Raw genomic sequence first — 17,909 nt, forward strand, 5'->3', positions numbered from 1 at the left:
ATTCCTTCCTGCAACCCAGCCTCCTCTCTCTGATATTCTTCCCTGCAACCCAGCCTCCTCTCTGATATTCTTCCCTGCAACCCAGCCTCCTCTCTCTGATATTCTTCCCTGCAACCCAGCCTCCTCTCTCTGATATTCCTTCCTGTAACCCAGCCTCCTCTCTCTGATATTCCTTCCTGTAACCCAACCTCCTCTCTCTGATATTCCTTCATGTAACCCAACCTCCTCCCTCTGATATTCCTTCCTGTAACCCAACCTCCTTTCTCTGATATTCCTTCCTGTAACCCAGCCTCCTCTCTCATATTCCTTCCTGTAACCCAGCCTCCTCCTCCTCTGATATTCCTTCATATAACCCAACCTCCTCTCTCTAATATTCCTTCCTGTAACCCAACCTCCTTTCTCAGATATTCCTTCCTGTAACCCGGCCTCCTCTCTCTGATATTCCTTCATGTAACCCAACCTACTCCCTCTGATATTACTTCCTGTAACCCAGCCTCCTTTCTCTGATATTCCTTCATGTAACCCAACCTCCTCCCTCTGATATTCCTTCATGTAACCCAACCTCCTTTCTCTGATATTTCTTCCTGTAACCCAGCCTCCTCTCTCTGATATTCCTTCCTGTAACCCAACCTCCTCTCTCTGATATTCCTTCCTGTAACCCAACCTCCTTTCTCTGATATTCCTTCCTGTAACCCAACCTCCTTTCTCTGATATTCCTTCCTGTAACCCAGCCTCCTCTCTCTGATATTCCTTCATGTAACCCAACCTCCTCTCTCTGATATTCCTTCCTGTAACCCAACCTCCTCTCTCTGATGTTCCTTCATGTAACCCAACCTCCTCTCTCTGATATTCCTTCCTGTAACCCAGCCTCCTCTCTCTGATATTCCTTCCTGTAACCCAACCTCCTCTCTCTGATATTCCTTCCTGTAACCCAGCCTCCTCTCTCTGATATTCCTTCATGTAACCCAACCTCCTCTCTCTGATATTCCTTCCTGTAACCCAACCTCCTCTCTCTGATATTCCTTCCTGTAACCCAGCCTCCTCTCTCTGATATTCCTTCCTGTAACCCAACCTCCTCTCTCTGATATTCCTTCATGTAACCCAACCTCCTCTCTCTGATATTCCTTCCTGTAACCCAACCTCCTCTCTCTGATATTCCTTCATGTAACCCAACCTCCTCTCTCTGATATTCCTTCCTGTAACCCAACCTCTCTCTGATATTCGTTCATGTAACCCAACCTCCTCTCTCTGATATTCCTTCATGTAACCCAACCTCCTCTCTCTGATATTCCTTCCTGTATCCCAGCCTCCTCTCTCTTGATATTCCTTCCTGTAACCCAACCTCCTCTCTCTGATATTCCTTCATGTAACCCAACCTCCTCTCTCTGATATTCCTTCATGTAACCCAACCTCCTCTCTCTGATATTCCTTCCTGTAACCCAACCTCCTCTCTCTGATATTCCTTCCTGTAACCCAGCCTCCTCTCTCTGATATTCCTTCATGTAACCCAACCTCCTCTCTGATATTCCTTCATGTAACCCAACCTCCTCTCTCTGATATTCCTTCATGTAACCCAACCTCCTCTCTCTGATATTCCTTCATGTAACCCAACCTCCTCTCTCTGATATTCCTTCATGTAACCCAACCTCCTCTCTCTGATATTCCTTCATGTAACCCAACCTCCTCTCTTTGATATTCCTTCCTGTAACCCAACCTCCTCTCTCTGATATTCCTTCATGTAACCCAACCTCCTCTCTGATATTCCTTCATGTAACCCAACCTCCTCTCTCTGATATTCCTTCCTGTAACCCAATCTCCTCTCTCTGATATTCCTTCATGTAACCCAACCTCCTCTCTTTGATATTCCTTCCTGTAACCCAACCTCCTCTCTCTGATATTCCTTCATGTAACCCAACCTCCTCTCTGATATTCCTTCATGTAACCCAACCTCCTCTCTCTGATATTCCTTCCTGTAACCCAATCTCCTCTCTCTGATATTCCTTCATGTAACCCAACCTCCTCTCTCTGATATTCCTTCATGTAACCCAACCTCCTCTCTCTGATATTCCTTCCTGTAACCCAACCTCCTCTCTCTGATATTCCTTCATGTAACCCAACCTCCTCTCTCTGATATTCCTTCATGGAACCCAACCTCCTCTCTCTGATATTCCTTCCTGTAACCCAACCTCCTCTCTCTGATATTCCTTCATGTAACCCAACCTCCTCTCTCTGATATTCCTTCATGTAACCCAACCTCCTCTCTCTGATATTCCTTCATGTAACCCAACCTCCTCTCTCTGATATTCCTTCCTGTAACCCAACCTCCTCTCTCTAATATTCCTTCATGTAACCCAACCTCCTCTCTCTGATATTCCTTCCTGCAACCCAGCCTCCTCTCTCTGATATTCTTCCCTGCAACCCAGCCTCCTCTCTGATATTCTTTCCTGCAACCCAGCCTCCTCTCTCTGATATTCTTCCCTGCAACCCAGCCTCCTCTCTCTGATATTCCTTCCTGTAACCCAGCCTCCTCTCTCTGATATTCCTTCCTGTAACCCAACCTCCTCTCTCTGATATTCCTTCATGTAACCCAACCTCCTCCCTCTGATATTCCTTCCTGTAACCCAACCTCCTTTCTCTGATATTCCTTCCTGTAACCCAGCCTCCTCTCTCTGATATTCCTTCCTGTAACCCAGCCTCCTCCTCCTCTGATATTCCTTCATGTAACCCAACCTCCTCTCTCTGATATTCCTTCCTGTAACCCAACCTCCTTTCTCAGATATTCCTTCCTGTAACCCGGCCTCCTCTCTCTGATATTCCTTCCTGTAACCCAACCTCCTTTCTCAGATATTCCTTCCTGTAACCCAGCCTCCTCTCTCTGATATTCCTTCATGTAACCCAACCTCCTCCCTCTGATATTCCTTCCTGTAACCCAACCTCCTTTCTCAGATATTCCTTCCTGTAACCCGGCCTCCTCTCTCTGATATTCCTTCCTGTAACCCAACCTCCTTTCTCTGATATTCCTTCCTGTAACCCAGCCTCCTCTCTCTGATATTCCTTCCTGTAACCCAGCCTCCTCCTCCTCTGATATTCCTTCATGTAACCCAACCTCCTCCCTCTGATATTCCTTCATGTAACCCAACCTCCTTTCTCTGATATTTCTTCCTGTAACCCAGCCTCCTCTCTCTGATATTCCTTCCTGTAACCCAACCTCCTCTCTCTGATATTCCTTTCTGTAACCCAACCTCCTCCCTCTGATATTCCTTCCTGTAACCCAACCTCCTTTCTCTGATATTCCTTCCTGTAACCCAACCTCCTTTCTCTGATGTTCCTTCCTGTAACCCAGCCTCCTCTCTCTGATATTCCTTCATGTAACCCAACCTCCTCTCTCTGATATTCCTTCCTGTAACCCAACCTCCTCTCTCTGATGTTCCTTCATGTAACCCAACCTCCTCTCTCTGATATTCCTTCCTGTAACCCAGCCTCCTCTCTCTGATATTCCTTCCTGTAACCCAACCTCCTCTCTCTGATATTCCTTCATGTAACCCAACCTCCTCTCTCTGATATTCCTTCCTGTAACCCAACCTCCTCTCTCTGATATTCCTTCCTGTAACCCAGCCTCCTCTCTCTGATATTCCTTCCTGTAACCCAACCTCCTCTCTCTGATATTCCTTCATGTAACCCAACCTCCTCTCTCTGATATTCCTTCCTGTAACCCAACCTCCTCTCTCTGATATTCCTTCATGTAACCCAACCTCCTCTCTCTGATATTCCTTCCTGTAACCCAACCTCTCTCTGATATTCGTTCCTGTAACCCAACCTCCTCTCTCTGATATTCCTTCCTGTATCCCAGCCTCCTCTCTCTGATATTCCTTCCTGTAACCCAACCTCCTCTCTCTGATATTCCTTCATGTAACCCAACCTCCTCTCTCTGATATTCCTTCCTGTAACCCAACCTCCTCTCTCTGATATTCCTTCCTGTAACCCAGCCTCCTCTCTCTGATATTCCTTCCTGTAACCCAGCCTCCTCTCTCTGATATTCCTTCATGTAACCCAACCTCCTCTCTCTGATATTCCTTCATGTAACCCAACCTCCTCTCTCTGATATTCCTTCATGTAACCCAACCTCCTCTCTCTGATATTCCTTCATGTAACCCAACCTCCTCTCTCTGATATTCCTTCATGTAACCCAACCTCCTCTCTTTGATATTCCTTCCTGTAACCCAACCTCCTCTCTCTGATATTCCTTCATGTAACCCAACCTCCTCTCTGATATTCCTTCATGTAACCCATCCTCCTCTCTCTGATATTCCTTCCTGTAACCCAATCTCCTCTCTCTGATATTCCTTCATGTAACCCAACCTCCTCTCTTTGATATTCCTTCCTGTAACCCAACCTCCTCTCTCTGATATTCCTTCCTGTAACCCAATCTCCTCTCTCTGATATTCCTTCATGTAACCCAACCTCCTCTCTCTGATATTCCTTCATGTAACCCAACCTCCTCTCTCTGATATTCCTTCCTGTTACCCAACCTCCTCTCTCTGATATTCCTTCATGTAACCCAACCTCCTCTCTCTGATATTCCTTCATGGAACCCAACCTCCTCTCTCTGATATTCCTTCCTGTAACCCAACCTCCTCTCTCTGATATTCCTTCATGTAACCCAACCTCCTCTCTCTGATATTCCTTCATGTAACCCAACCTCCTCTCTCTGATATTCCTTCATGTAACCCAACCTCCTCTCTCTGATATTCCTTCCTGTAACCCAGCCTCCTCTCTGATATTCCTTCATGTAACCCAACCTCCTCTCTCTGATATTCCTTCATGTAACCCAACCTCCTCTCTCTGATATTCCTTCCTGTAACCCAACCTCCTCTCTGATATTCCTTCCTGTAACCCAGCCTCCTCTCTGATATTCCTTCATGTAACCCAACCTCCTCTCTCTGATATTCCTTCATGTAACCCAACCTCCTCTCTCTGATATTCCTTCCTGTAACCCAACCTCCTCCTCTCTAATATTCCTTCATGTAACCCAACCTCCTCTCTCTGATATTCCTTCCTGTAACCCAACCTCCTCTCTCTGATATCCCTTCCTGTAACCCAGCCTCCTCTCTCTGATATTCCTTCATGTAACCCAACCTCCTCTCTCTGATATTCCTTCATGTAACCCAACCTCCTCTCTCTGATATTCCTTCCTGTAACCCAACCTCCTCTCTCTAATATTCCTTCATGTAACCCAACCTCCTCTCTCTGATATTCCTTCATGTAACCCAACCTCCTCTCTCTGATATTCCTTCATGTAACCCAACATCCTCTCTCTGATATTCCTTCATGTAACCCAACCTCCTCTCTCTGATATTCCTTCCTGTAACCCAACCTCCTCTCTCTGATATTCCTTCATGTAACCCAACCTCCTCTCTGATATTCCTTCCTGTAACCCAGCCTCCTTTCTCTGATATTCCTTCATGTAACCCAACCTCCTCTCTCTGATATTCCTTCATGTAACCCAACCTCCTCTCTCTGATATTCCTTTCTGTAACCCAACCTCCTCTCTCTGATTTTCCTTCCTGTAACCCAGCCTCCTCTCTCTGATATTCCTTCATGTAACCCAACCTCCTCTCTCTGATATTCCTTCCTGTAACCCAACCTCCTCTCTCTGATATTCCTTCCTGTAACCCAGCCTCCTCTCTCTGATATTCATTCCTGTAACCCAGCCTCCTCTCTCTAATATTCCTTCATGTAACCCAGCCTCCTCCCTCTAATATTCCTTCATGTAACCCAGCCTCCTCTCTCTAATATTCCTTCATGTAACCCAGCCTCCTCTCTCTAATATTCCTTCCTGTAACCCAGCCTCCTCTCTCTAATATTCCTTCATGTAACCCAGCCTCCTCTCTCTAATATTCCTTCATGTAACCCAGCCTCCTCTCTCTAATATTCCTTCCTGTAACCCAGCCTCCTCTCTAATATTCCTTCCTGTAACCCAGCCTCCTCTCTCTAATATTCCTTCATGTAACCCAGCCTCCTCTCTCTAATATTCCTTCATGTAACCCAGCCTCCTTTCTCTAATATTCCTTCATGTAACCCAGCCTCCTCTCTCTAATATTCCTTCATGTAACCCAGCCTCCTCTCTCTAATATTCCTTCATGTAACCCAGCCTCCTCTCTCTAATATTCCTTCATGTAACCCAGCCTCCTCTCTCTGATATTCCTTCCTGTAACCCAGCCTCCTCTCTAATATTCCTTCCTATAACCCAGCCTCCTCTCTCTAATATTCCTTCATGTAACCCAGCCTCCTCTCTCTAATATTCCTTCATGTAACCCAGCCTCCTTTCTCTAATATTCCTTCATGTAACCCAGCCTCCTCTCTCTCTTCATGTCCTCTTCCTGTAACCCAGCCTCCTCTCTAATATTCCTTCCTGTAACCCAGCCTCCTCTCTCTAATATTCCTTCCTGTAACCCAACCTCCTCTCTCTGATATTCCTTCATGTAACCAAACCTCCTCCCTCTGATATTCCTTCCTGTAACCCAGCCTCCTCTCCTCCCTTTCATATGCTACGACTTGGTCATTGTTGCAAAAAGTTTGAAACTTTCAGAATGTTTAGTTCCTGCTGTTTGAGCTCTATAAAATGTGAAGGTTAGAATAACTTTCACGAACTTGTGTTTGGGTTATATTCGCAGCAGCAAGTGATGAGTGTGAGTGATGCAACACTGGCTGGCGACATACCCAACTTTATTATGAAGTTTAAGCACAAATTTCAATATCTTTACATTACTTTTTAATGTCGAGGTATGCTTCAGAGGCTTGGCGTGATTCTTATGTATATTATGAAGTTTTACGAGTAAAATGGACTATTTCAGGCAGCATCCCCGTGCCTGCTTCTGTAGATATCTTCATTGTTTGAGAACTATGCTTGAAGAATGAAAGTTATAGTCAGCTGCAAGAACATTTCACAACTAACCAAAAAATTGGAGATATACTGTATGTATATTAAAACTAAGTTTCGGTGCATCCTGGGCCATTATCAAGTCGTGGCTTTATATTGGTCCAAAGTGGGCCGGAACATAATCTAGTTTTGTAGAATAATGGTTTATCATAATCTGGGTTATTCGATGTTAAGTAATGTTAAGCCTTCATTAGCGTGGATAATGAAGGCTTGGGCCATATGGCAGTAGGACGGGCTAAACATGTGTTGCAAACAATATTAACTATATAAATATTAACTAGAGCAAGACGGTGCTGACACATAGGTGTGTTCCAGTGAAGCGGCATCACCTCGCTCAGTTTTCTTCTTGATACCTTTAAATTCTTCATTAACACAATGTTTTCCAGTAATTATAGCTATATGCTTGGAATTCCCATACCTAAATCTGTGCCGGTTTTTGTGATAGATCTGCTCCTCACCATATTCTCCAGTACCCTTCTTAGAAGCTTCTCCAAAGCATCCAATATGTGAATCTAGATACTGGCATGTAGTTCAGTACCTCATGTCTATCCTTCCTTTTCTATATTGGCATCCATAGTAGCATTTTTTTCAGATTTCTGGTTGAAAGCTTTTGCTATAGACTAGTATATTGGTTCTGTCGCTCCTCTCAGTCCTCATGGAAATGTGTGATCCATTTGTGCATTGTTCCAGTCATGGTATTGTGCCTTTTTCATCTTTAGTTGGTAAACCTGTTGAGCCCTTGTACAACTAATATTAATTATCGCAACTTCCTTGAAATATTTGTTTTGCGTGTATTTGTAGGTCCTGTTGGCTTAACTGTGTACTCACTTATTTGCGGTTACATGGGTCAACTCTCAGAACCTGGCTCTGCCTCTTAACTTGCCACTCTACCTAGGAGTAGGTGCGAAGAGCACCATAGCACGACTATGGTGCTCTTCGCACCTACTCCTAGGTTGAGGGACTGATTACCTCATCTTCTGTACATAGTTCTACTGTCTTCAAGTTATGTCCTAGAATTTGTATTGATAAAGCCACTGGATGGCGAAACGTCTACAATAAAGATACCCAGATGTTGCACATGTGTCTTAATCTCATCTTGTCGGTATTATATACCATTCGTACCCAATCTCTCTTTAAAGCTACCCAAGGTCCTAGCCTCAATCACCCTACTCGGATGATTGTTCCACGTATCCACAACTCTGTTCGAAAACCAGTACTTACCTATGTCCTTTCTAAATCTAAATTTATCCAACTTTAATTAATTATTTCTGGTTCTTACCTGGTTCGACACCCTCAGTACTGTACCAATATCACCTTTGTTTATGCCCATCATCCACTTATACACTTCGATGATATCTCCCCTCATTCTACATCTCTCCAGAGAGTGGAGATTCAAGGCTCTAAGTCTATCTTCATATGGGAGATTCCTTACACAGTAAATCATTTTAGTCATTCTTCTCAGTGTGTTCTCCAATGAGTCTATATCCATCCTGTAGTAAGGAGGCCAAAACTGAGTGGCATAATCCAAATGAGGCCTCACTAGTGATGTATAGAGCTGTAAAATAACTTTTGGACTAATGTTACTTAAACTTCTTGAAATAAATCCCAGTAATCTGTTAGCCTTATTGCACACACTTAGGCACTGCTGTCTTGGCTTTAGATTTCTGCTTACCATGACTCCCAAGTCTTTTTCACATTCTGTATGATCAAGCTCTACCTCACCTAGTTTATAACTTCGAGGGTTATATTCATTACCAAGGACTAGCACTTTACACTTGTCCACTTTGAACTTCATCTGCCATTTTTCAGACCAAGACATTAATTTGTCCAAATCCTCCTCGAGTTCATTGGCATCCTCCTCAGAATGAATCATACGGCCTACCTTTGTATCATCAGCAGATTTGCTCATGTTACTTGTAATTCCTTCATCAGGGTCATTAATGTAAATTATGAACAAGAGTGGGCCTTAAACTGATCCATGTGGAATGCCACTAGTGACTAATCCCCATTCAGATTTGGCCCTATTAATGGAAACTCTCTGCTTTCTATCCATGCAAGAACTTTATCTCTTATACCATGAGCTGCCACTTTTAAGATTCTTAAGAGTCTCTTGTGAGGTACTCTATCAAAGGCTTTACTAAAATCTAAATAAACAATATCATATTCTTTATCACTGTCTGCTGCCTCAAATGTTCTATTGTCAGGCAGGAATGACCTCTCATGAACCCATGCTGAGATTCATTAATCAAATTATACTCTTCAAGGTGACTTCTAATAACATCAGCTATAATTGATTCTCATAATTTGCCTACTATAGACGTCAGGCTTATTGGACGGTAATTTGAAGAAATGGACTTATCCCCTGATTTGAATATAGGAACCACATTAGCCTTCTTCCACATCTCTGGCACAACACCAGTTAGGATGGATGCATTAAACACACTCATTAATGACTGACTAATTTCCATCTTGCATTCTTTAAGTACCTTGGAAAACAACTCGTCGGGTCCCGGGGACTTATTTTGCTTCAGTTTATCTATTTGTTTGATAACCATGTCCCTCATGACAGTAATATTAGTTAATTTGAATTCATTAGGAACTGAATAATTGCTAATTTCTGGTATCTCATTTACGTCTTTCTGTGTAAAAACTGACAAAAAATAGTCATTAAATAGAGAACACATTTCCACTTCGTTATCCATCAGCTGTCCATTCCCAGTTTCCAATTTTTCCCTCACTTTCATTCTGTACACCTGAAAGAACTCTTTTGAATTAGTCTTTGATTCATTAGCAACTCTAATTTCATAGTCACGTTTGGCCTTTCTAATCCCCATTTTTACTTCTCTTTTAAGCTGAACATATTGGTAAGGTTAACCTTTCCTCTTTTGATGTGCCTGTTAATTCCCCTTTTCTCCCCTAATAGATGCTTTAGCCTCCTGTTAACCCATTTGGGATCCTTATTATTTGACCTAGTTTCTCTTTGGGGAATATATATACTCTGAACACATTGCACATTATTAAGAAAAAATTCATAAACGCAGATCCCTTCGTAATCGTAAGTATGATCATCGTCAATAAAATCATAAGAACATAAGAATATAAGAACATAAGAAAGGAGGAACACTGCAGCAGGCCTGTTGGCCCATACTAGGAAAGTCCTTTACAGTTCATCCCACTAACAAAACATTTGCCCAACCCAACCTTCAATGCTACCCAAGAAATAAGCTCTGATATGCAAGTCCCACTCAAATCCAACCCCTCTCACTCATGCATTTATCCAGCCTAAATTTGAAACTACCCAAGCCCTAGCCTCAATAACCCAATCAGGATTAGACAGCAGGTGTAAAGAAACACGCCCTGTGTTTCCACCTGGCTCTGGATTGAACCACAGATGCTCAATGTGTGAGCATTGCCTACTAGGCCACGGGACACCAAATTAATCTGGACAAACTGCAAGATTGGTCAGATACGTGGCTGCTTGAATTCAACTCCAGTAGTTGCTAGGTAATGAGGCAATATTGAGGACGAGACAAGAAGAGTGGACACGGAGTATAGACTGGTGACAGAAGCCACAGATCTCTTTCAGAGCGAAAAACTTAAGGGTGAGCATATTGCCTGGTATATTGTCAGAGCCTCACATTAACCAAATAACCTCTGCAGCCAACAGTCATTCTGGGCCCTTTATACAACATATGTTAAGCCCATCTAGGAGTATGCAGCACCAGTATGGAACCCACACTGACAAAGCTGGAGAAAGTGCTGAAGTATGCAGTATGGAGAGGGTAATGGAAGTCAGTCTTACAACACTGATGGACAGAAGAACCAGGGGAGACATGATAAACAAAATACTCAGAGTAATTGGTAGGGTAGAGAGTGATAAGCTGTTTGAGAGGCAGGAATGGGTACTCAGGGACACACACATGAGCCACGGGCATCAGGAAGCATTTCTTCAGCCTCAGAGTGGTTGGAAAGTGGAATTATTTCAATGAAGAGGCTGTGGAAGTAGGATTCATGTGTACTCTTAAGAACAAATATGATAGAGCCCATGAGACTAGGAGGGAGTGAATCTGACATGCATGGGGTGCTTCACATGAAAATAATTGTGTTACATGAGGTTCAGCAGTACTATAATTTACAGGATATTTATGTATATACATAGATGCATCTTCTTCATTATAAATTTCTTGTTTTATCTTTATAGACAGTATTAGCTATAGATCAACTGTTGTATTAATCCTCTGTTTAAGACCTCGTATGATGCTAAAACTATCTCATATTACATTTTTAAGTGTATATTCTGAATCAGTATAGAAAATAGTACACCTGGTGTAATTTTAATGAATTTTGAAAATCCCGCCGAAAATGGTGAAAAATGCTGAACTATAGTTCAGGGATTTTTGGGGGCGAAAAAACTTTTTCTCTCAAAGTGGAAAATGGTCATGATGACACTGTTTGTTGGATCAATTTCTCCCCCACAAACATGAAAAATCCTGTATATACAGTTTTCATAGATAGTTATGAGAGTTTTTATAAGTTAAATGTGCTGCAAAAGGTGCCTCGGGCAGTTAAGAAACAAACGAGAGAAAACAGCCTTGTATCATGCTAAAAGTGTCTCTTATTATGTTTTTAAGTGCATATTCTTAAATAGCATAAAAAAATACTTCAAATGGAGTGACATTTTTTGGTTAATGTTTATTTATTTTTCATAATTTATGGTTATTTTTCCAAATTCTTTGTTATTTTTCATAATTTTTAGTCATTTCTCATTATTTTTGATAACTTTCAGTTATTTTTTTTAGGTATTTTTCATGATTTTTAGTTATTTTCCATAATGAATAGCCATAATGAAAATAGAAGCTTCCTCCATTAGGAATTACGTAGATATCAATTCATAAAATAAGAACTCTTTATCACAAGGAAATTGTCTTCTACTTTTTCATCCAATAATTCACTTTGACCTTAATCTGTACATCGTTTTGCTGGTATTATAAACATTTTTTTTTTCTGTGCCAGGTATAACTAATCCAAAAGCACCACCGGGGAGCAAGGATGCCTCCAAGAACTTCAACTTCGACTACTCATACTGGTCACATGATGTGAGTTTTTGCGCAGATTGCCACTACAATTCTGTTATCTACATAAAATTCCTGTCATTACCTTCATATAGTGTTACCATTATTTTAATCCACCTAAACTGACAGTGTGTGCTTTTGACAGCATGATTATGAGTTGAGACATGGAGAAGAGAAAAATTAGACAGTTGTGTAACACCTGGGTATCTTTATTGAGGAAACATTTTGCTACACAGTGATGTCATCAGTCTTATACAAAGAATAATGGTGAAGATCAGAAGGAGTTTGAAGTAATCAATCCCCCACCCTGGAGTCAATTACATCAACTCCAGGCTGGGGGACTGATTACCTCAAACTTCTTCTGATCTTCACCATTCTTCTTTGTATAGGACTGATGAAGCCACTGTGTAGCACAATGCTTCTACAATAAATTTACCAAAGTGTTGCACATGTGTTTAATATATCAACTTGTCAGTTCTCTGAACCATTTATCTAAATGGAGAGGAGGAGAAGATAAGTGTTTAGTAGCACTTCTTATCACTTGATAATCTCAGGACTCTTGGGCTGTGGGGCTGAATCCCTTTCACTTCTTTATAATAACAATGTTCATTTCCAGTAATTACGGTACATGATTGTTGTAAGAATTAGTGACAAGTTAAATGCTCACTTGTTGTGAATTTCTCAGTTTGGACATGCTGTAATGCATTTTGCAACTAATCCACAAATTAGAGATAAATCTCCTTCAGTCTTGAACCATTATCAGATATAGTAACAGTTGTGACTTAATAGTCTAGGACAAACCAAGATGTCATTTAAATATTTATCTTCAGTATGTGGGTTTAATGCCCACAGGATGGGTTTAGCAAAGCATAAAATAACTATCAGTCAGTCTTCAGTTTTATGAGTTGTGTTTATTTGATTCATTTCTTTATTGTTTCATTGTCTTTACCGTAGTTTCATTAACTGTTCCTATCTCCTTACTATCATTTTCTGTTTCAGGTACATGACAGTAACTTTGCATCACAATCTGACGTGTTTAGAGATATAGGAGAAGAAATGTTGCAACATGCCTTCGAAGGTAAAGGAACTTTCCTGTTCAGCCAATCTATTTGATAATGTAGCTTAAGAAAAACATTTATGGGAAATTTTGTTTAACTTGCAATTTTCACATATATATTAATAAAACTAAAATCTCACTAATACATTACAGTACTGTACTGTACAGTAGTACTTCAGAAAAGAGCATGTAAACCAGTACAATAATTGTGTAATACATGCATGGGCAGCTTCGGAATTTCCATATATGAGGGTCCTTAAGAGTGGCACTGTAATTGGTAGGGGATGCTGGGGACCTACCTTGAAACTGTCTTATTATTATTAATTCTTTTTATATGGTGGACCATTGAAGATTAGGGGCACTTCACCCTTACCTCCTCCTCTTTGTGCTGCCACTGAATATATGGCATTTTTTTTTTCTTTTAATTCAAGTACGTATAGTGCTAAACTGGTGTGGGTGATATAATGCAAGAAGTGGTAGAGGCTCAATCCTCCATCCATTGGGCACAAGACTTGCATGCTATCTAGCTGTACTCACCCTATATCTTTAATAAAATGCTGTATTATATGTAATATTGTTTGGTATATATACAGTAGAGTATTTGTTTAACACATTGATTTTTTCCTGCTAAGGTAGGGTGACTCAAACAAGAAAGCACAGTTACTTTCATTCATTCTCTTGTTGTCCTTCCAGTAGTGCAGAGATACAGTACCAGGTTAAAGGGTGGACAACAGGGGCACTAGCCCCATTATCCCCCACAAAAGGAGATCCCCCCATCCCAAGGGATCTAAACTATTGAAGTAGAAAAATATGATGCTTAGGAGTCATTAATACTACACACTCAAACACAAAGCTATTTTACATGGTATATAATAACACCAGTATGTAAATTGACAAGGAAGTTTTTATATGAGGGGCTCCTACAGGTTGCTTGCCGTGGGACCTCCCCACAACTCTTAATCTGGCTGTGCATGGTCATCACAATTCAAATGACCCTCTAATCTGCCAATCCACAATTCAAATGACCCTCTAACCTGCCAATCCACAATTCAAATAACCCTCAAACCTGCCAATCCCCACCCAATAAACTTGTATGATTTATTGTGGTTTAGAAAAACACGTAAGCAAACACTAGGACATATTTATTAGAAAACATTTCGGTCCTGAGACCTTGATCACTTCTAACATACAGAGTTTAAAAGACAGTATATATACTGTCTTTTAACCTCTGTATGTTAGAAATGATCATGGTCTCAGGACCGAAACATTTTCTAATAAATATGTCCTAGTGTTTGCTTACGTGTTTTTCTAAACCAACTTGTGGTATTTATTACCAAGGCTTATGCCATGATTTATTGTATTTTATTTATTATCATATTATACTAATTTTAGTTTCACTTTCCAACAGGTTACAATGTTTGTATTTTTGCATATGGGCAGACGGGCGCAGGGAAATCATACACAATGATGGGTAAACAAGAGGAGGGTCAGGAAGGAATCATTCCTCTTGTATGTAAAGACATGTTTCGAAGAATTGCAAATTGTAAAGATGAGGAGCTGCAGTATTCCGTTGAGGTATGACGGTGACCTCTATCACTGTTGATAGTTCACAACTGCTGTGGGTATAAACCATACCCCCGGCCGGGATTGAACCCGCGGTCATAGAGTCTCAAAACTCCAGCCCGTCGCGCTAGCCACTAGACCAGCTAGCCACAATAAGATTCATCCAACTAGGTATATTTCTACACCATAGGAAAGTTAGCACAGGCACCTCTGTGACCACAAATGCAAGTTTTTACAGACGAATCTCCAGCTAGCGTGGCCGTGACGAACTCTAGCTCAAGTCCCTTCACTGCCGTCAACGGCCACGCTAGCTGGAGATTCGTCTGTAAAAACTTGCATTTGTGGTCACAGAGGTGCCTGTGCTAACTTTCCTATGGTGTAGAAATATACCTAGTTGGATGAATCTTATTGTGGCTAGCTGGTCTAGTGGCTAGCGCGACGGGCTGGAGTTTTGAGACTCTATGACCGCGGGTTCAATCCCGGCCGGGGGTATGGTTTATTTGCAATCGTGTCATTACGATTTCTTAAGTCATGCTGTGGGTATATCTCTAATGTACTTCTCCATCAGTTTATTTTTGTAACTTAAAACTTAAAATGCAAAGAAATATAAGAACTCTGCTTGGGTTCATTCATAGAAACTTATTATTAATAAAAGTACATATAGTTAAATCAGTATTCAAATATTTTTTTTAGAAACAGCAGTTGTACACTGTCTGTGCAAATACTGTACCATACCGTATCATACTATAAGAGTAGTAAGTGAATATTAATACAAAAATTTGATGTAATGTACAGGAGTGCCTAGCGTTACAGCACTTCGCTTTACATCGTTTCACTAATACAGCAGTTTTTCAGTTATACCCATCCTTCGTTTATTCACGCTTCTTGGGATAAATATATTCACGACTCACTAAAAGCTAAGTACACAAATATTTTAAGATAAGTAATGTGTGTACTCTATATGCATTTTTCTTGCCTAACTCTATTTCTCACCTTATATATGATAGTGCAAACATGTTATCAGGCTTTTATATGCATTTGAAAGTGAAAAGAGGCTATATTTCACTCTACAGTGATTTTCACTTTAGTGTAGTAGCCTGAAATCTGACCTGCTATATAGCAGGGCCCTCCTGTACTCAAAATTTTATAACATTATAAAACTGTTCATGAATTAGTAATGCTGGAAGCCTGTTAAAGTGCAGTCCAGTACTTGAATATACAGCATTCATGTATGTGAAATTAAAAAAAAAATTTATGACAGGTAAGTTACATGGAAATCTACTGTGAACGTGTAAGGGACCTGCTGAATCCTAAGAAACAAAACAATCTTCGTGTGCGTGAGCATCCTCTCCTTGGTCCATATGTGGAAGACCTCGCAAAATTGGCAGTCACAACCTATGAAGACATTCACAATTTAATAGATGAAGGAAACAAAGCCAGGTGTGTATCTCTGAATATAATTTTGATTTTTTTTTTTTTACACAAATCAAGAGCTGTTATCTTACCTCAACTCATTTCAAAGCACACCGTTATCTAAGGTATACTACCACCCTCAGGATGCAACCCACACCAGTCGGCTAGCACCCAGTTACCTACTTACTGTTAGCTGAACATGAGCAGCAGGTGTAAGAAATCATGCCCAATGTTCCCAACAAGTCGGCCATCTCCCACTGAGGCAGGGTGACCCAAAAAAGAAAGAAAATCCCCAAAAAGAAAATACTTTCATCATCATTCAACACTTTCACCACACTCACACATTATCACTTGTTTTGCAGAGGTGCTCAGAATACAACAGCTTGGAAGCATATACGTATAAAGATACACAACATACCCCTCCAAACTGCCAATATATATATATATATATGTATATATCTATATATATATATATCTATATATATATATATATATATATTCTTTCTTTCAACACACCGGCCGTATCCCACCGAGGTGGGGTGGCCCAAAAGGAAAAACGAAAGTTTCTCCTTTTACATTTAGTAATATATACAGGAGAAGAGGTTACTAGCCCCTTGCTCCCGGCATTTTAGTTGCCTCTTACAACACGCATGGCTTACGGAGGAAGAATTCTGTTCCACTTCCCCATGGAGATAAGAGGAAATAAACAAGAATAAGAACTAGAAAGAAAATAGAAGAAAACCCAGAGGGGTGTGTATATATGTGCTTGTACATGTATGTGTAGTGTGACCTAAGTGTAAGTAGAAGTAGCAAGACGTACCTGAAATCTTGCATGTTCATGAGACAGAAAAAAGGACACCAGCAATCCTACCATCATGTAAAACAATTACAGGCTTTCGTTTTACACTCACTTGGCTGGACGGTAGTACTTCCCTGGGCGGTTGCTGTCTACCAACCTACTACCTAGGATATATATATATATATATATATATGTAGGTAGTAGGTTGGTAGACAGCAACCACCCAGGGAGGTACTACCGTCCTGCCAAGTGAGTGTAAAACGAAAGCCTGTAATTGTTTTACATGATGGTAGGATTGCTGGTGTCCTTTTTTCTGTCTCATGAACATGCAAGATTTCAGGTACGTCTTGCTACTTCTACTTACACTTAGGTCACACTACACATACATGTACAAGCACATATATATACACCCCTCTGGGTTTTCTTCTATTTTCTTTCTAGTTCTTATTCTTGTTTATTTCCTCTTATCTCCATGGGGAAGTGGAACAGAATTCTTCCTCCGTAAGCCATGCGTGTTGTAAGAGGCGACTAAAATGCCGGGAGCAAGGGGCTAGTAACGTCTTCTCCTGTATATATTACTAGATGTAAAAGGAGAAACTTTCGTTTTTCCTTTTGGGCCACCCCGCCTCGGTGGGATACGGCCGGTGTGTTGAAAGAAAGAGATATATATATATATATATATATATATATATATATATATATATATACAGTGGACCCCCGGTTAACGATTTTAATCCGTGCAAGAGGGCTCATCGTTATGCGAAATAATCGTTATGCGAATGAATTTTCCCCATAAGAAATAATGGAAATAAAATTAATCCGTGCAAGACGCCCAAAAGTATGAAAAAAAATTTTTTTTACCACATGAAATGTTAATTTTAATACACACAAACTGAAAAAGGCATGCACAATTACATGACACTTACTTTTATTGAAGATCTGGTGATGATTGATGGGATGGGAGGAGGGGAGAGCATTATCTTCTTACTGTTTAGAAGGGGAATCCCCTTCCATTAGGACTTGAGGTAGCAAGTCCTTTTCTGGGGTTACTTCCCTTCTTCTTTT

The 17,909-nt window shown here is 40.8% G+C and overlaps 1 protein-coding gene across 12 annotated transcripts in view; it reads left to right on the forward strand.

The window, feature by feature from the left end:
* The window catches only part of unc-104 (kinesin family member unc-104), a 187,863-nt gene that overhangs the window by 61,074 nt on the left and 108,880 nt on the right, over positions 1-17,909 (forward strand). For all 12 annotated transcript variants that reach the window (XM_053773868.2, XM_053773873.2, XM_053773867.2 and 9 more), the window contains exons 3-6: positions 11,954-12,036; positions 13,012-13,090; positions 14,478-14,644; positions 15,894-16,072. In XM_053773868.2, the coding sequence (XP_053629843.2) occupies positions 11,954-12,036; positions 13,012-13,090; positions 14,478-14,644; positions 15,894-16,072 (508 nt within the window). The remainder of the gene's footprint in view (positions 1-11,953; positions 12,037-13,011; positions 13,091-14,477; positions 14,645-15,893; positions 16,073-17,909) is intronic.

This window comes from Cherax quadricarinatus, chromosome 7, assembly GCF_038502225.1.
Source record: "Cherax quadricarinatus isolate ZL_2023a chromosome 7, ASM3850222v1, whole genome shotgun sequence".
Taxonomy (NCBI): Eukaryota; Metazoa; Arthropoda; class Malacostraca; order Decapoda; family Parastacidae; genus Cherax; species Cherax quadricarinatus.